This window comes from Platichthys flesus, chromosome 2 (genome assembly GCF_949316205.1).
Source record: "Platichthys flesus chromosome 2, fPlaFle2.1, whole genome shotgun sequence".
NCBI lineage: Eukaryota > Metazoa > Chordata > Actinopteri > Pleuronectiformes > Pleuronectidae > Platichthys > Platichthys flesus.
Genome location: NC_084946.1, coordinates 26017411 through 26036676, shown reverse-complemented (window position 1 = coordinate 26036676; position 19266 = coordinate 26017411). Strand labels below are relative to the sequence as shown.

At 44.9% G+C, this 19266-nt stretch overlaps 3 protein-coding genes across 3 annotated transcripts; 2 read left to right on the top strand and 1 right to left on the bottom strand.

The window, feature by feature from the left end:
• Positions 1–154: 154 nt before the first annotated feature.
• pdhb (pyruvate dehydrogenase E1 subunit beta) lies at positions 155–4945 on the top strand. Its single transcript, XM_062408684.1, has 11 exons — positions 155–292; positions 393–446; positions 1904–2011; positions 2116–2178; positions 2296–2331; positions 2425–2615; positions 2877–2971; positions 3155–3265; positions 3452–3543; positions 3629–3770; positions 4088–4945. Exons 1-11 carry the CDS (start codon positions 254–256, stop codon positions 4231–4233), a joined length of 1077 nt encoding a protein of 358 aa, XP_062264668.1. The 5' UTR covers positions 155–253; the 3' UTR covers positions 4234–4945.
• A 361-nt stretch (positions 4946–5306) lies between these two features.
• Positions 5307–9003, bottom strand: LOC133971353 (uncharacterized). Its single transcript, XM_062408672.1, has 5 exons — positions 8108–9003; positions 7670–7840; positions 7397–7575; positions 7035–7275; positions 5307–6838 (listed from the first exon to the last, which is right to left on the bottom strand). The coding sequence occupies exons 1-5, from the start codon at positions 8705–8707 to the stop codon at positions 6323–6325; spliced, it is 1707 nt and encodes a 568-aa protein (XP_062264656.1). The 5' UTR covers positions 8708–9003; the 3' UTR covers positions 5307–6322.
• A 741-nt stretch (positions 9004–9744) lies between these two features.
• kctd6a (potassium channel tetramerization domain containing 6a) lies at positions 9745–14310 on the top strand. Its single transcript, XM_062408630.1, has 6 exons — positions 9745–9855; positions 10858–10972; positions 11590–11759; positions 12411–12663; positions 12941–13099; positions 13754–14310. The coding sequence occupies exons 2-6, from the start codon at positions 10946–10948 to the stop codon at positions 13862–13864; spliced, it is 720 nt and encodes a 239-aa protein (XP_062264614.1). The 5' UTR covers positions 9745–9855; positions 10858–10945; the 3' UTR covers positions 13865–14310.
• The last annotated feature ends 4956 nt before the right edge of the window (positions 14311–19266 follow it).

The window sequence follows — 19266 nt, the reverse complement described above, 5'->3', positions numbered from 1 at the left end:
ATTTACATCCTTACATTTGTTAATCATATATAATATATTCATTAATGGCAGGTTTTGTCCTCCATACCTCTTGACTCTATGTCCTTGGGTTTTCCTCTCGCGCTTCCTCCCGCCCCCTTCAACACCGAACCGCTGCGATTGGCTGACTGACGTGATGCAGGGCGACCTACAACAGAAGCGCGTCGCTGATTGGTAGGAGCGCTCAGACCTCAGCAGAGTCCCCGCCTTCTCCCCAGCAGAGGACAGGTTGAAGATGGCGGCGTCCGTGAAGAGTTTTCTGCGCTCCGCAAAGGTCTGGAACCCGCTCCCCCGTCTCTATGCTACACTTTAATCCCCAGTATGAGGTTCTGACTGCCGCTGTGTGTTCTGTGTGTGTGTGTCTCTCCCCCCAGGGAACCGTGTCCACGCTGCGGGCGTTTCACAGGAGCGTTCCGGCCGCAGTGCAGGTCAGTTAGCAGCTAACAGGCTAACGCTAGCCTCCTCTCAGCTAACACACTTTCATTCCCTGGTGTTTTAAACTGCGTAGCTCACTGACAGACAACCGCCTGTGATCAGTTTGTATCTGGGGGAAGTGTGTGTCCGCCCTGTGCGGTGTCACCAGGTCGATCCCCTGGTCCTCCGGGTGTTTGACTTCATCCCTGAACCGGTTGTGTGTGTTTTTTTTAGCCTCCTGGTGACACTTGTTTCCTCAGGAGCGACTTTTCAATGTCAGCACAACATCGGACAATGTGGCTCGAACCGTGTTCACCTCCAGAACTCCAGCCTGTGTGTGTGTCGAGGCTCCGGTTCCAGGGCTGACGTGCGGATGTCAAAGCGGTTAAACGCGTCTTTAAAACCCACAGAACCGCTTTAAAAGAGATCGTTAAAGGTCCAGTCTGAAGGATTCATCAGGAGACATCTATTCATAGTGTTTCATTTGAATACGATCACCTGGAACTGAGATTAATTGGGTTTTATATCCACATCACAAGTGGGACCCCTTCCTGGAGGCTGCCATGTTGCAGCGCCATGTTTCTACAGTAGGATCCCTCCTGTCAGACGTGACCTGCGGGTGGAATCTGGTGAATTGTCGGCAGAGTCTATCCGGAGATTTGTTTTCACACATGCACAACAGCAGCAAATCCTGTGTGTTACTCATGGAGAGGTGGCGCAGACAGACAGGAAGTGACGTTTTACAGCTGTCATCAGCTCTTATCACAAGAACCTCTGACATCTCCGTCTGTGTCTTCTACATCTGTGACTCCACTTTTACAGTTTTTGTCTGTTTCGATTTTTGCACCTGTCACGTTACTAGAAGCGTCATCAACCCCCTCCCCACTCACTTGCAGAAACCAGTGGGGGGGGGGGGTCACGTCACCTGCTGTGTTCACAGATAGACTTCTCCTGCTTTTCTATGGGATTCATACTGGGAGTCCAGTTTGTTATGGTCATATTAGCCCCTTTTAACAACTGACAACATCAGTATTTTCGCAGCCTCCTTCAGAGACACATTCTTACCTTTTGCACAATATTCTTTTTTTTTTAGTTTTTAAGGTCAATTTGACTATTATTCATATTTGAGAATTTGCACTCCTAAATAGAAACGCCCTTACCTTTTGCATATTAGCATTTTAGATTACATTTTCTTTTATCTTGTGGATAATGAATCGACTTTTTTTCTCAGCCTTTTAACTCAACTCTGCAATTCTTAAGTGAGTTTCTTTTAAATCTGTTTGGATGGATTTTGTGTTTTTAATGAATGTTGTATGGAACCTTTAGCACATGTGAGCAAAGACAAATTTTTGCCTCGACAAAGCAAGACAATAAAATAGACAAAGACAAAGTAAGTGCTGTCATCAGGAAGTGGTTTCAGGATATTGATCACCTTCAATATACCCTCCCTTCTGCTGCTGTTTGTTATCAGATGAACGTCCGTGATGCCCTCAACCAGGCGATGGACGAGGAGCTGGAGAGGGACGAGCGGGTGTTCCTGATGGGTGAAGAGGTGGCTCAGTACGACGGAGCCTACAAGGTGAGTGGACCCTCGTCAGAGCACGATGACGTCCAGGAACATGGTCAAATTAATGTTGTTCTGTTGTGCCGAAGGTCTAATAAATCCTTAAAATGTGTGTGTAGGTGAGCAGAGGTCTGTGGAAGAAATATGGAGACAACCGTATCATCGACACTCCGATCTCCGAGGTGAGACACTCGACCTTCGACCTCTTGTTCTCTGTTGTAAATAAACCTGTTTGTTTTGTTTGTGATGAAAACACTGGAAAAAAACTCACATGCTCCCTCTCTCTCTCTGCGACACAGATTGGCTTCACTGGTATTGCAGTGGGAGCTGCCATGGTGAGTTCAGTCAATACACACGGTTATTACAGTGAGTGAATTTATAACTTTATTTGTCAGCACTTATTGATATTACTCTGTCGCCCCCTGCAGGCCGGCCTCAGACCCATCTGTGAGTTCATGACCTTTAACTTCTCCATGCAAGCCATCGACCACGTCATCAACTCTGCAGCAAAGACCAACTACATGTCCGCCGGTCTGCAGTCGGTGCCCATCGTCTTCAGGGGACCCAACGGAGCGTCGGCCGGAGTCGCTGCACAGCACTCGCAGTGCTTCGCTGCCTGGTGCGTTCATTTTCACTCTGGTAGCTTTGATAGAACTTAAAGGTTCAGTGAGTGGGATTTAGTGACATCTAGTGGTGAAGTTGCATGGTGCAGCTGAATTAACGCTGAAAATTTCCCAAAGATTTTCTATCGGATTCAGATCTTAACTGAGCTCACTGTCACTATCATGAAACCAGCCTGAGAGATGATATACTTTTTAAAAGTAGTACTTGAAGTAACCGAAGGAGAAGTGTTTTCATAGTGATTGTCTTCTTCATGCAGGTACGCTCACTGTCCTGGTCTGAAGGTCGTTAGTCCCTGGAGCGCAGAAGATGCCAGAGGTCTCATGAAAGCATCCATCAGAGACGACAACCCCGGTGAGACACCATGTTTTGTCGGGGGAGTTCCCTTCCTCCAGTTTCTTCCTTTCAATGGCTTTTTTTAAACTTTCTGCTCATTTATAAACAAACGTAATCAAAGCTCAAGTTTGAACTTAGATTCTATTGATATGTTTTAGCTGTAACCGTGCCTCTGTGTGTGTGTGTGTGTGTGTGTTACAGTTGTGTTCCTGGAGAACGAGCTGATGTATGGTGTTGCCTTCGAGATGTCGGAGGAGTCACAATCCAAAGACTTCACCATTCCCATCGGCAAGGCCAAAGTGGAGAGACAAGGTGAGACTCATGCTGTCCCGATCGCTGAACTTGGTGTCCGGAAGGTGAAGTGCATCAGTTTGTCTAAGTGTTAAATATATAAAACAACAACAGTGGATGGAAATGGACCCAAACTCGTATTATCTTTCATCGATTATCTGGACATTGTCTTGTTTCTAAACTCTGTTCTTGTCCTGTGTGCTTCAGGGACTCACGTCACGCTGGTGTCTCACTCTCGATACGTCAGTTACTGTCTGGACGCCGCTGCCGTCCTCGCCAAGGAGGGAATCGAGTGTGAGGTAGAGGAACAACACAGTTGATGGCTGACACAGGTTACCTGTGCTCAGCGCTGGGTTAACGACTTCCTCTGTGTGTGTTTGTCAGGTGGTCAACATGCGGACCATCCGTCCTATGGATATCGATACTATTGAGGCCAGTGTGATGAAGACTAACCATCTGGTGACGGTGGAAGGCGGCTGGCCTCAGTTCGGCGTCGGAGCAGAGATCTGCGCCAGGGTTATGGAAGGTGAGCATGATCCCACACCTGTGTTCTGATCTGTCCATGGAATTTAAACTTTGATATCTCGATTTAAACAACCTATGGAGCTGATATATGTACTCCTCCTATTCCTCCTCCTCTTCATCAGTACTATTTGATTCTGAATGTTTACGTGTGTCCAGTAAAAACTTGAAGACCTGGGGGGTATTGTTAAGATGATTAAGATGCATTTATTAGTCCCAAACACAGATGTTACAGATGTTGACTCCTCACCACTACCTTTGTTTACGCCTGCAGATTGGGAACATGCATTTTCTATATTAACCCCCTTTGGCTGTTTGCAGGTCCTGCTTTCAACTACCTTGACGCTCCAGCCACCAGAGTGACGGGAGTCGACATCCCGATGCCCTACGCCAAAATCCTAGAGGACAACAGTCTGCCGCAGATCAAAGACATCATCTTCTCTGTCAAAAAGACCCTCAACATCTGAGAGACACACAAACACACAGAGGACAATCCTACCAGAGTCCTCTTTGACTTGCTCACACAGATATTGGTCAAATATTTAAACCTTGTGTAAATAACAGTCAAACGCTTTCTTCAAAAACTTCTCCCGACTGTTTAGTTTCCATCCAGATGTTGATCGATGAAACGCACAGCTGTTCAACCTGCACCCAGAGCTGCTGACACACAAGAGTTCGGTCAAGTCATCACTTCTGTTACTCATGTACAGACTTAACCGAACGCTGCGTGTGACTCTGGTTGCTCTGTCCACTTCTTCCTCTTCAAAATAAGAGTAGCTTTATCCTGTAGATTTTAAAATTGTATTTCTGTGACATTTGGTGACAACAAACTGCTGAGTGAGCATAGAGAAGGTGAGGATCTGATCAGTGCACAGGTCTGAGAGCTGCCAGGGTCAGAATAAATGTGTGAACTTAATTTCCTCAGCCCTCCAGAGGGACTTTGTAGATTAATGTTCCCTGCATTCCTATATTTCTAACCACCAAATCCACAATCTCAGTCTACTTACTTAATTATACCGACACTTAACTCAGTCTTTGAAAGCAGCAGTGAAGAAGAATGACCCAGCCGATCACTGGAGGTGGAGCGTGGTCCGGATTATTTATTGTAGCTGCAGCAGCTCTGTGGATGTTTTTGTTGCTGTAAATGACTGTTACAGAAATAAAAACCTTTGTCCTTCACGCTGCCTCAATCTCTCACGTCATTTATTTCAGGATGTTCTCTCCGTGTCTCCCAGTGCCCTGGTTCCTCCCAGTATGAACACATGGTGACTGGGGTTAGCTTAAAACTGTAGCCATGAATGTGATTTGTTTCTAAGTCACTGGTAATGTATTCAGTAATGTAATGTATTGCTGCCTCTGTGCTGAGAAAGAATGACCTTAAAGGTCAAGGTCACTTTGACCTCAGGCCCCATGTTTGCCTTCTGAACACATTATCCTAAGGACAGTGCAGAGACTTATTTTGTTTTCATTAGCAACAAATAAACATATCAGAAACGTGAACGTACATCCGTTTGATTCAAAACTACCTAAAATGACAAACCACATTTCAGAAACTTTTATTCAACGTGTACATTGACTTGTTAGTTTGATCCGTGTCCCATCCGCTAACATGGAGGAGGCGGGGTTTATGACCTGTACTGCCGTGGATCCAGATGCTTTGGTTTGACTTGTGGGGATCTGAAATGTCGTCCATCTTTATGTACAGACTGGTTCAAACTGGTTCGGAAGTTTTGAATCTGTTCAGCTCACGAACAGTAAACATAAACATAAAAGTAGAAATCCCAGGTCTTTAACTCGTCTGTACATCGACTCAGCTCAGGAAACTTTTCAAACAAGAAACACACAACTTCAGATTGTGATCACAAACAGTTTGAGGCTTCCAGTGTTCAGAATCCACCAGTTTCTGCTCCTTCATCAGTCAAACTCTGAACTGAGAGAGCTGCTCTCATCCGTAATAAAAATAAAAAAATCCACCTGAATAAGGATTAGAAAACAAAACAGTTTTTACTTCCCCATAACTTGTATCACCCAGCAGGTGGAGAAACATCTGGAAGATCACTTCCAAACAGATATTTGAACATTTACAGACTCATCGGTGGCTGGTGAATTTACTCTTCAAGTGGACCCGTGTTCCACCACCAGAAGATTTAAATCAAAGAACACAACCAGGAAACATTATTGAAAAAAAAACAAAAAAAAACTGCTTTTACAAGCAAATGATACAAAGATATATTGATTGGCTGAGTTTACAAATATTTGAACAAAATGTTAAAAACTATAATTTATTTAAACCAAAGCCATTATGTTATTACTATAATTTGTCCTCGGTTGATGGTTGTTGGTTCAGACTCAATCTATCGAGTTGTTCAGGCCACAGTCAAAACCCTGAATCATAATTTTGAGGAAGAAGATGTTTTGTGATATGGTCGAGTTAAATTTAACGATGAAATAAAGAGGCGATTTAATGAGAAAATGAATAGAGGTGAGGGCGGAGCCTCTCGTGCTGTCTGGTTGTGGGTGTGGCATGTTGAGTTCATGGGTGGGCCCTACAAAGTCTTAGGGAGCTGATAGGTCAGATCGTCCAACCTCTGAATGTCCCTTCAGCAGGCCGAGCCTCACCACCACCACCCTCCTCTTCTTCTGCTCCGACTCCTCATCTTCATCCTCATCATCCTCATCATCATCATCCTCCTCCTCCTCCTCTCTCTGCTTCGCCTTTCGTTTGCCTCTATCCTTCCTCTTCTCTTCCTTCCTCTGCTTCTTTGCCTTCTTCCTCCTCCTCCTCTTCTTCTCCTCTTTTTCCTCTGCTGCTTGATCCGCCACCTCCTCCTCTTCCACTTCCTGTGGCACTCCATCCGGCACCTCTGTCTGCTCCACTGCCAATTCTAGTTCTGCCTCCTCCTCCTCTTCCACTTCTTCTTCTTCTTCTTCCTCTTCCTCATCATCATCCTCTTCTTCATCCTCCTCTTCCTCATCCTCCTCTTCTATATCGTCTTCCTCAACATCTGACATCTGTTCACCCTTCATCTGTTCTTGCATCAACCTCGTCCTTTGTCGTCCATTTTGTGTTGACTGACAAAAACACAAACACACACAAACTTCAGAAATAAGACCTTGAATAAAGTTCCTAGAAAAGTATTGACACATTTAAACTGTAACAGAAAACAGAAAAGCATCATCATTCATTTGAATTCGGAGTTTCACTGATGGATGTTAGGTCAACATTCTTTCTCTTTGCACTACCAGAGCCGCTGATCATGATACTCACTGTCTTCTTGCCGTTCCGGAGCCGGTGCAGCAGTAGCCGGACTGTGTCCTTGTTTTGACACAGTCCCATCGTGTTGAGGGCATCGAGCGCGGCGCCGGAGCAGCCCTGCAGACGGAGCTCCGCCCCCAGAGCCGCCTGCAGGAAGTTGTTCTTCCAGATGTTCCGAGTGAAAAGTGGGATAGAGAGCGCCACCACGGCCCGGCGCTCCAGAAGCGTCTGCGCCTGCTCCTCCGACAGCAGGCTACCGCACAAAAGAGAAACAGATGTGATTTAGATTCACATGCCTTTGATGAAGTAGATAATATTGAAAAGGTAATGAGCCGTCAGCAGGATTCCTTATTCAGAGCTCAAACGCAGCTTACTGGCTGCTCTTGGTGAGGGCGTTGAGGTCCGGGAACAGCGAGCGGAGGCAGGTGGTGACGAGTGGAGCTTTCTCCTGAGCCCAGTTCAGACAGCGTCGCCAGGGGAAGGAAGACAGCGGCTTCCTGCTCGTCACCTTGTGATGAAAGGGGCTACCTGTCTGCCGCGACAGTAACTTCATCTGCACCGCAACAGGGAATACACAACAACTAAGAACGGGCTTGTTACGAAGACTGAAGTGATTTATCCTGAATGACGGGAGTGTCCGTCCTCACCTCCTCTTTCAGCTGTTTACACCAGAAGTCCATCATGGGCTTCCGGGCGCCTTTAGCCGACCAGAGCATTTTGAAAGCCGCCTTGTAGCAGGACTTGCTCACCAGCTGCGCCGCTTTGCTCTTCTTCCCCATCCTGCGGCCTTTCTTCTTCTTGTCTCTGCCGTCTGACTGCTGTCACCAAGCACATTAGCATGTTTCAGGCGTTTTGTCTTGATGGACATTATGACACTCATGTTGTATAAAGCAAAAAGATACAACTTTGGACAGTTTACGTTTTGAAGAGGAAATTGGGATTGGAAACATTTTTAAAACCCAGATTGTTTTCTTTAATTGACTTTCAGGAATTAATCATCATGCACTCTCTCTCTCTCTCACAGACAATACTTATTCTCTCTCTCTCTCTCTCTCTCTCTCTCTCTCTCTCTCTCTCTCATCTACCTGTTTGGTGTCCGGTGGTTTCAGCCACACTGACCGCTTCCCGACTTGTTTGCGTTTGCATTTGCTCCGGATGACCTGGGCACACGTCTCGCAGAGGAAGGACCGGTCTTGCACCACAGTGTCCGGGAACACCCAGTGCACGGTGTCCGGGGAGGTGAAGGTGTGCACCGCCCGGCGGTTGAAGCTGCGGCCGTGGCGCTCGAACACAGACTTGCAGCAGGAGCAGCTGCTGTCCTCCGGCCAGGCCATCCGCCGGCGGCTGCCGCGCTGCGGGGTGGGGGAGGCGGCCTGCGCCATCAGAGAGGTCGCTTCCACATAGTTCCCCAAGGGACAGTCCACCTCCGCCCCCACGGCCGGCTCGGGCAGCTCTACCGGCAGGGAGGCAGCGGGCTCCACCGGGGTGCTCTGCTCCTGCTCAGCCGGGGCAGTGAAGCCTTCCCCCGCAGTGACTCCGCTGTCACCCGCTGATGTCCCGGAGAAGGAGGGCGCCTCAGCGGGAGCAGAGCCGCTCTCCACGGAGTGAGCATAGTCGTGCTCGTTCGGGTCGGACGAGGGCCCGTTCTCCCCCGGGGTAGTCGCGGTGCTGTTCTCACTCGACATGGCGATTGGCGGATCTCCGGTTCGAGTCAACAGTCGAAACACGCAGGGAGAAGAACTCTGTCCGCGGTCATCGCTCCAGGCTAACGCGACCTGCTAATGCTACATGCGACCCGCGGGACTCCCAGCGTCTCTCGGTGAAACCCGTCCGCCTCGGTGACTCGTGCGGCCGCGTCCGTTTGAACCCAGAACGAGTTTAACGCAGAAGTTTCTCTGCAACAGACGCAAAATACAGACGATGAGACCAACAGGATGTAACCGCGTATAAACAAAACAGCTTCCTGTTCCTGTTGAATGTGATGCTGCGGCGGCTGCCCCCTGGTGACGGGAGGTAGATGCAGTTTGTGCCGACGACGTTTTCTAGTTAGACATATTTCAAACTCCACATGTTCCTGTTTCAACGAGATCGTGTGTATGATCACGGTATAGATAGTTCTGCTATAGGTTTGCAGAGCTAAGTATGATTCTATGAATACTTGAAATTGTGTATAAATACCCAATGCTAACACTTTGTTAACTAAAGCTTATAGTTGCTTCAACCTCAACCTATAAAATGTTTTGATATATTTAATATTTGTGTTTTTTGTGTGTCTTTGACAGTTTTGTTTAATTTTCTGTACACGACTACATTGTAAATCAGGCCTCACCCTCAATGTATCCTGGGGTTAAGATGAGGGTTGCATAAAATAGATCAATCATTCAAATCCTCTAGTTGAATTTAATTATAATCATGAATAAATTATGACTGGTACTGATCAATAGAAACTAGATAGATAGATAGATAGATAGATAGATAAATAGATAAATAGATGGATAGATAGAAGATGGATGGGTGGATGGATGGATGGATGGATGGATGGATAGATAGATAGATAGATAGATAGATAGATAGATAGATACACAGATAGATAGATAGATGGAAAGATAGATAGATATTATTTAATTCAATAGACCTTATTATTTGAATATTCTACTTTATTATCCCAACCACTTCTGTATACAGTCTATGCTTTAAATAACTCTTATTTTGAAAATCTCACCCTGCTTCCTGTGAATCAGTGTAAATAAACGAATCATCATGGCTGCTGCCGCTGAGGCTCAGCTCAGTGTCTCCTGCGGATGAACCCTGCTCAAGCAGCGATGGATCAGAGGTGAGATTTTTATTTTGTATTATTTCACGTTTCCCACTGACGCTGTGTCTCTTCCGTGACGCGTCATGCTAACAGGCTAACTAGCAGCTGCTAACGATGCACACAGAGCAACATCCGCTCTTCAGCTGCTTCTCACACCGACGCCGGAATGAAGACAAACAACGGACACGTGTTTACTGTGTGACGCAGCTCTGCGGCTCCGGGGTGCACAGTTCGATTCCCGTAGTCAGTCACAGGTAGATCCAGGGTTCAGTGCTGAAACACAATAAAGTTAAATCAGTTTCAAGCCAAATAAAAGGTCAAATATAGTAGAAGAGAAGGGTCTAAGTAAAACAGGAGAGATGTTAATAATATATACTATATATAGAGCAATAATCCCAGTTACAAAGAGCTTGACAAGCAGGTCATAGGATCATGAGCACAGCAGAAGACCATCAGGCAGTTGGTTCCAGCCCCGCAGTTGATAACAGCTGCTTCTCTATTTTAGAATCTGTGGCTCGATCTGAAACCAGATGTGTATGTGACTGCAGATTTACAAATCATTGAAGAAATCACGAAGGGCTCTGAGAAACCCCGGATGCCATTTGTTTCACAAGTTTCTAAGACAATTATCGCAATTGGCAAATTATCTGTTTGCTGTATTGAGTTTGATCAGCTGTTTGAAACTGTCAATGAATGAGGAATAAAAGCTCCTTCAGCTCCTCATCCTCTGACAGGCAGCCGGGGCACGTTGTGGCCACAGCTCATTGACATGCTGGGGTCGCTTCATTCATCGGCCACAGGAAGCTTCATTCATCTGTTTTGAATCTGCTTCTGAGAAAAGAGGTCGCCTGCTCCGCCTCCTGTGTCTCACTGTACCCGCTGCTGTGTGGACACATCAGGACATCATGGACGTGAGACTAATCAGACGTGTGATGTCTGAGCCACAGGGACACTGCTGCATCAGCTGGCTGCTCCTCACCATGCCGCCCCCCCCCCCCCCCCCTTGTCCTCTCGTTGCAGGTGTTGGTGGAAAAGCGCAGAAATGATCTTCTGGACAATTTGACCTGAAGAGAACCAACACAGGCTGTGAGCGACTCCAGGGCTGCAGATGGAGAATGGAGACCTGGGTCACATGGTGCGTGTGTGTCTGTGTGTGTGTTTGTGTCTTTGCTGCAGACATCTTCCCGAACTGATGCTGTCTTTCGGTTCAGCCTTTGAATATTGTTTGAAACACAAAAGAGGCTGTCTTTCTATTAATTTTTTTATTCTGCTACTTCTGTTCTTCCTAGTAGTGGAAGCTGAGGTTACATCCATGTTACCATATTTTCAAACTCCCCCGAGACAAACGTCTTGGCTCTGTATCAGTTTAAATTCCCGTCATTACTAACACACCTGACAACATGCATCACGTAACCACTCGTGTTTCTTTGGTGGCACTTGATTGTGTACATGAAAAGCATTTGGTGTTTAAATACAGAGTTATTACTGATGCTCAAATAATAGCTTGTCTCCCATGCAAGTAAATGGTTGTATAATGTAGAATTTAACTGCACATCAGCTGTTTGCAAAGACAACAGAAGAAAAAGCTTTTCATTAATTATTAATGCATAGTTCTACACTGGTAGCCGAGGTTAATATCCATTGTTATTTTCAGGGAAGATGTTTGTGTGATAGGAACCAATCAGCTACAGGCTATATCGTGACAAAATACCCAATCAGTAAGCGACTGACAGTTCTTCCTGTTTTCTCCAGATGGGGGCGCCAGTTACTCTGAACGTTGGCGGTTCTATGTACAGCGTGACTATGTCCACGCTGCAGCGTTATCCAGAATCCATGTTGGGAGCCATGTTCAGCGGAGACTTCCCCACAGTGAAGGACTCCCATGGAAACGTTTTCATCGACCGCGACGGTCCCCTGTTTCGGTTTGTTTGTTTGTGTGTGGGTGTGTGGGTGTGTGGGTGTGTGGGTGTGGGTGTGGTGATTTTTTTGTTGTGGAAAAAGTAAATGTACTCCTAGCTGGTAAACTTGATATTCACATTTACAGTTTGACATGCTAAATGCTAATGAGTATTAGCATGTTACCAAACTACCATGATAAATGTTAGATTGGAAACCCTTGCCATTCTGATGAGGCTCATCACCAGAGGCCTTCCTGAGTCCATTACAGGATAGATCTTTATATCAGGATATATCTACAATCACCACATGTACAATGCAAACTATATATTTCTGAGCTACTTTTAAAGATATTTATCGTCAGTTGGAACTTTAGCTGAGGTTCTGAAGCCACATACATAGTAAAGAAGTGAAGTGAAGAAGTATGACGCATCCTTTTTTTTTTTTCATAGGATTTGTTGACAAACAGAACAACACTCACATTATTCTCTAACACAGGAGTCAACTGAACTTTCAGGATATCCAAAAAAACTTTTCCCGCCCTGATAGAGTTAGTATCTGTGTGCATGGAGAGCAGCTCTCTCCCCTCCGGTCCCGACGTCACCTGACAGCTCAGAGTTCTACAGACTCCTCAGCTCAGCAGTCCGGACTGAGCCCGTCTGTTTCTGCTGTTTCAGCTACGTCCTCAACTTCCTGCGGACGTCGGAGCTCACGCTGCCGTGCGACTTCAAGGAGAGGAAGCTGCTCAGGAAGGAGGCGGACTTCTATCAGATCGAGCCCCTGATCCAGTGCCTGGGAGACCCCAGACCCGGGCTGCACTACCCCACTGACTCTTATGAGGAGGTAGTGGAACTGTCCAGCACCAGGAAACTGTCTAAATACTCCAACCCTGTTGCAGTCATCATCACCCAACTCACCATCACCACCAAGGTCAGTGGGATCAGGATGGTCAGGCTTGTCTCATAGTGTAATAAGTAGATATTACAAGATTGTTCACAGTTATTACACCTTATTATAATAATACAATTAATCTGTGTCACATGGATATAACCTTAAGTAGAGTAGGAAAGGCTAATGTTGATTGAGAGTTTCTGTTTATTGAGTATAACAATTTAATATGTGATTTTATAATATACAGCTTAAAAGATGCTGATCAAATATTAATAATTAATTAAATATATTTTGATCACTCCCTGTCCTTATTCAGGTCCATGCAGTGTTGCAGTCCATCTCCAGCAGTTTCACAAAGTGGAACAAACACATGATGGACACCAGAGACTACCAGGTGTCCTTCACCTTCGGACCATGTGACCACCAACAGGAAATCAGCCTGCGTGTCCACTTGCTGGACTTCATCTCTAAAGCTGTACGTGGCTTTTATCTCACGTTCCAAGTCTCGATGTGCAACAATAACAGAATAATGCTTCTTATGTAAATTTTTGCTCTACATCCAATTTAAAGATACAAATTTGGCATGAAATGTGGTTATTGTATTTAAATCAGGAATGTTAGTAAATATAAAATACATGTAGTTATCTATAAACAACAGAATCCGTTGTCCACAGCTGCTTTATTCCATATTATCCTTCCATTCATTAAACCCCTGCAGCTATGTGGTGGCAACCGGAAACACATTTACTGATAACTGTGAGGCCTCTGGTTTGAGATGTGAAATGTGTGTGTGTATGGGCTGGAGGTGAATTTGTTTATCACCATACTTCCTGATTTACACTCTACTTCAGCCAATCCTTTAGCACTTGGCTCTGCTGCTACTGCATGACAGTTCGAATAAGACCGAGTGTAGAAATCATCTCGACAGAAAACGCTGCTTCGTAGTCGATATTAACACCTAAAGATGAGACAGTTTTAACTTGTGGACAAATTAAACAATTCATAGAGGTCACTAAGTCTTACATGTTCAAAAGCTGATTTGTTAGATTAATTCAGAATTGTCCACATCATGATCTAAAGTAAAATGATCACTTATATGATGACTGATTTGTGTCTTGTTATTTTCCAGGGTTTCGCAATACGCAACACGCGTGTTCACCACATGAGTGAACGAGCCAATGAAAACACTGTGGAACACAATTGGACGTTCTGCCGACGAGTTCGGAAAGTTAATGACTGACGGATTAACACGAGGGATGGACTGGTCGTACCATGGTGTCTTCAGAGAGACAGAGATCTGTTGGTGATGGTGGTTTTGTTGATATGTGTTGATGTTTTGCATGATGTGTGTTTGTGAGTCTACTCAGAAGAGTTACTGTCAGGCTAGCACATTAGCCGCTTTTGGTACAATATCGTAAAGATTTAACATATATCTCGTTTGCTTTTTTTATAAACATACTGTATAAACATATTGATAATACAACAATGTTTTCGGAAATAGTGGGCTTTCAGGTTAGACTGTCTGAAGACGAATGACAAGATGGCTTCCAAAGGTGAAGCCAAAATATCTTGAGCGCTCCCTGGTGGCTGGTTACAACATAGGTCTTAAACCCTTCCTCCTCCACGACAACAGAGAGAACTTGGACCAAAGTACAGATCAGCCCGATCTAAAATCTGTTAAATGTCTATGAATGAATAACAATTGCAAATAAAACAATCTGAAAAATGATCATCTTGGGTTCTTTTATACTTCTAAACTTCAGATCTCACCTTGGTTACTAGACAAGTGTAATGGAAAATGTTACCAGTATACCATGCTTGTATTATCTCTGCCTGTTTAGACTATTTCTCCGTGTGAAGCTCAGCGCCACATATCTTGTCTTCCACCACCAAGACCTTGAGGAGGCCTTCAGCAAGTGTTTGGGTCTTATCTCCTGGGATTTCACTATTTATTCAGTTCGCACACACACAGTTAACATAGGCAGACACACAACTGATATAGGTCACACAGACACATTTCTTCATTTTATCTACATAAAAAGCATACGCCTGCGGCTGTTTCTTTGTCATTCCCCTTGCAGAATGCTCATCGCAAACTGTATGGATGTCTAACCTTCCTTGAAAGGAATAAACTCCTCTCAAAAGACTATAAGTTTTGAATCTCTTTATTTCAGAAGTCTCCTCAGGTAAAATTTCCATCACACAAGCTTAAGTATAGGTTCACTTTTTTCCAGGCGTGTTTTAATGTTGTGTTACGTGTAAAAGTTATTTTTCCAGAGCAGCAGCATGTTATCTAAAAACCACCCACTGAGGGAGCAGTAAGCCTGCCTTGTTTGGTTCAGTTTAAACAAGCAAAGTTAGCATAACTCATTTGGCAAACGTTTTTATCCAAAGTGACAAACTGTGGGACAACACTAAAGCTTTAGTGCAGTGGGAGACCTTGTGAAAGTGTTCAATGAGACAAAGTGTGGGAGATGAGGCAGATAAGAGTACTGAAAGTGCACACTGGGTTCTAGTTAGGGTGTCAGAAGAGTAGGTGCTCTTAGGAAGTTATGTTTCTTAAAGAGGTTCTTCAAAATGAGGAGCAACATGTTTGCTCTCAGAGCATTTGAGAGTTTACCTCAATCTACCTTCAGGGAACCAGAGATGAGCAAAGTCTGGGAAATACTGTGGGTCAATGTTTAAAGGGGGTTTAAATATATCTTTAGACACTCAACAGCATATTTAAATCCACAAATGATAAATACATGCTGCTCTTCTAATCCAAATGTTTAAGTTTAGTTAAATTGACAAACAGGGCTGCCTTTGCTGCATAATCAGATTGGACATACAAGTTTTTTTTGCCATCTGGCGTCTGGTTCGCAGTGGTGGCTTGTGATGGGTCCTCCTGGTGGGCGGCGGTTGACGGTGACTGAGGACTGAAGTGGCGTCTGGTCTGGATGGTGGATCGTGGTCTAGATGGTTGCTGAGCATGGACTGTGCTTCATCAATGCTGCTAGAGACTTTGATTATTGATGATGTTCTCCTGCACGTGGCATCTATTGCACTTCTGTCCGTCCTGGGAGAGGGATCCCTCACATGTGGCTCTCTCTGAGGTTTCTACATATTTTTACCCTGTTAAAAGGGTTTTTGGTAGTTTTTCCTTACTCTTGCTGAGGGTAGAGGACAGAGGATGTCACACCCTGTTAAAGCCCTATGAGATGAATTGTAATTTGTGAATATGGGCTATACAAATAAAATTTGATTGATTGATTGATTGGTTGAATTTCATTACCTGGTCAAACCCACAATTTAAAACCTTGCAGTACTGTGTGAATCAGCACTGTGAAATGGCATCACGGTGTTGAGGCAGCAGGGGTCCTGACAGACAGGCAAAAACTGCAATGGAGTCGACTTTTACCACAACACAAAACAACTACAACCAGCAAGATGCTTGTGTTCCCAGATCAGTTGGATAGATGATCTCTCTAGTGAGTTCTGAACAGGTCCCAGGATGCATCGTAAACAGATGCCAGGTCAGCCTCAACTGGCTCCTTGGATTCAAAGATCGGCAGATTGGACAGTTATGCCTTCAAACTCAGCTCCTTCTTCCCAACTACAGTCTGGTACAACTCCCCCGTTATTGCTGACAGTACACCAATCATCTGACCATCCCCCGCTTGATCCTCCCCTCACCAATGAAAAAGTCCCAAGGTACTACTCTCTTTCTCCTAGGGCAACAACTCACTCCAACCCCAGAGACATCAATAGACCATTTTCCAGCACAGATTCACGGCCTCAGACTATGAGGGACTGACTCTCATCTTGACCGTATCACACGTGGGTGCAAACTGCCCCAATGTGTTTGAAGGTTATCCATGGATTAGATAACCCATTGCAGCCCCAGTATCCCCCACTCCCATGTACCCTCACAGGTCCCCCCTCACAGACACACTCATATGACTTCAAGTCCACACAAAATGTAGACTAGATGGTCATACTGGATCGCAAATTCAGACAGGTCACTCCTTCCAACTATGCTCCTCTAGTGTTTCTACATTTTTCCTGTGTGGACCCTAAAGTACCCCAGGAAGAACCCTTTCCAGGATCCCACCCAGAGACTCGAAGACCAGGGGTACTGTGAACTGCTGTAGTGCATAAACACAGCCAGAGCCTTATGTTTAGTAACTTGAATTGCGTATAGACAACCCTCTTGTTCACTTGATCCCACAGTATATCTATAAATGAGAAGATAATCTTGAACCCATCAGCTACTGTCAAATTGGCCTCGGAGATGATATACTATTTTAGTCTTCTGGTTTAGACAGTGGATATCTGGCCCAAGACTGTCTTCCATTTGCTGTAGATTGTTTTCAGTCCAACAATTCCACATGAGTCAAACATTCTAGTGCGGTACCACAGCCAATTCATCCATTATCTATACCACAAATCCTTTGAGGGTCAAGGGGGAGGGGCATCCCAGCTGGCTCTGAGTGAGAGGCATGGTACACTCTGGGGAGACTGCCAGTCCATCATAGACCATCCAGTCCATATAACAACCTTGCTCACATAAACACCAACCACCACTTGCGAGTCACAACTTATCCCAAGCTGCATGTCTTTTGACTGGCAAGGGGAGAAAACACAAACTCCACATAGAAAGCCAGCAGGTTCGAGGTCGAGGTGACTGTGCTAACCATGAAGCCACTGTGCCATTCAGGTGCAAAACATAAAAGAAGACCCTACTGACCCCCCAAAAATGTAGCATAGGGCAAGGCAAGGCATAGGGCGTTGATTAAAACCTACTATAAAAATATTTAAGGTAAAGGGTAAAATAGAAAAGATAAAGATGACTGAATGCTGTAAAAGGTTAGCCTGGATGCCAGACGAACTTAGCCCCGCCCACAACATTTTTGGTCGGGCAGTTCGGTCTGGATCTGCTCCATTGGAAAAAAATTATGCCAGGACCGGGCCAATCAGATTGTCAGGGCGGGCTTTATACGATGATTGACAGATGATCAACGGAAGCGTAATCAACCACGTCATCACAGTGCCCTTGGGTTGAATTGGTTTTCAACAAACAGCTGAGATGTGTAGATGCTACCATTGAGTCTGTTTTAGAAGACATCGAGCGCATTCATTTTGAAAGAGGAACATAGAACGTGGAGGCGACGCCAAAGCAACACACTAATCCCTATCGCCCCGGCGCTGGGCTGTTCACAACGGACACTGAAGCGACGCTGAACCGCCGGGCACAATAATAATATCACCCGTTGATCCAGTAGATCGCTGCACGGCTTTGTGCCGGTCACACCGGTGGCTGAAGCACCGCGCTGCGCCAAGGCTGCCTCGCGGTGCTTCAGCCTCCGGTGTGACCGGCACAAAGTTTTAACATGGGAGTGGATGGGAGCCAGCTGTTATTTAAGGCTTGGCGCTGCGCTGAAGCGTCCGGTGTGAATGCGTTGCTTAGCATACGTCACATACTACGTTGCTCTGATTGGTTGTAGGTCTATCCAATTGAGCAAAGAGGAATTTTACTTCTTGGTCAGTTGAAACACGCCCCATAATGAAATCCCAATGGAGCGGTCTCAGACTCACATTCCGACTAGAATTGTGAGTCTGACAACGTCAGGCTAGTAAAAGGTGGAAACACAATGAAATTTGTGGAGAGCGGCGGTTTGGCCGAAGCCGCTTCTCTTTTCCTACCAAAAGTCTGAATTCTGTGGAAAACTCCAAACTGAAAATCCAAAAGTCCTCTCTCAAAATCCAAGACTTGCGTGTTAGAGAAGGCAAAAGTGTCGACAGAGTAATGTCGCGAACCACAGCTCCATTAGTTTGTCTCTATGTTGAGATTTAAACTCCCCAGAAGAATTATTCTAAGCTGTAGATTTACTCTGTAGAGGCTTTCTCCAGGATCAGAGAAGACAGCATTCTCTTTCTCTCGTCTGTATCTGGGAAGAGACTTCACCGGTCAGCACGGCCGCGGCAAACACAAACCCTCTATTCTAGCTAATTATCTCCTCATATATGTTTTGATATCTGACCCGCCCACTCACTGGAACACCTAGTTGTTCATTAGGAACTCTGTTCTAAACCCTGTCGCTGGTTCCTGTTGCGTAACGCTAGTTTCTCTTTAACACAGAACTGTCCCTCTTTCCGGAACAGGGGAGTGGCACATCACCAGATTCAGCAGTGAAGGTAAATCTCACTGAATGTTCCAGTACACAGAGTGAGCGACAAACAAGACAACAATGCATTGAACTAATTTGACCTCATGCATTTAACCCCATTAATCATTACTTTTAAGAATTTACTTTTACATTTCATTTATTTAACAGAGGCTTTTACCTCTAAACACCCATGACCTCTTTTTCGACAATATCTATAATTATTTAATTGCTAAAGCTGTTTAGCCACAAACACAAAAATTGTGTTTGTGGCTAAAATTGTCATATACATACATATATATATACATATATATATATATATATATATATATATATATATATATAAGAAAGTATTGACACCCTGGACATGTGCTGTATATAGGGACATTTTAAATGAATTTCAACAAAAAAATTTAAATATCAAATGAAATTAGATTGACTCTCAAACCCAATTATCTCTAGAGATATCTTGGATAATGTATATTAATTGCTAAAG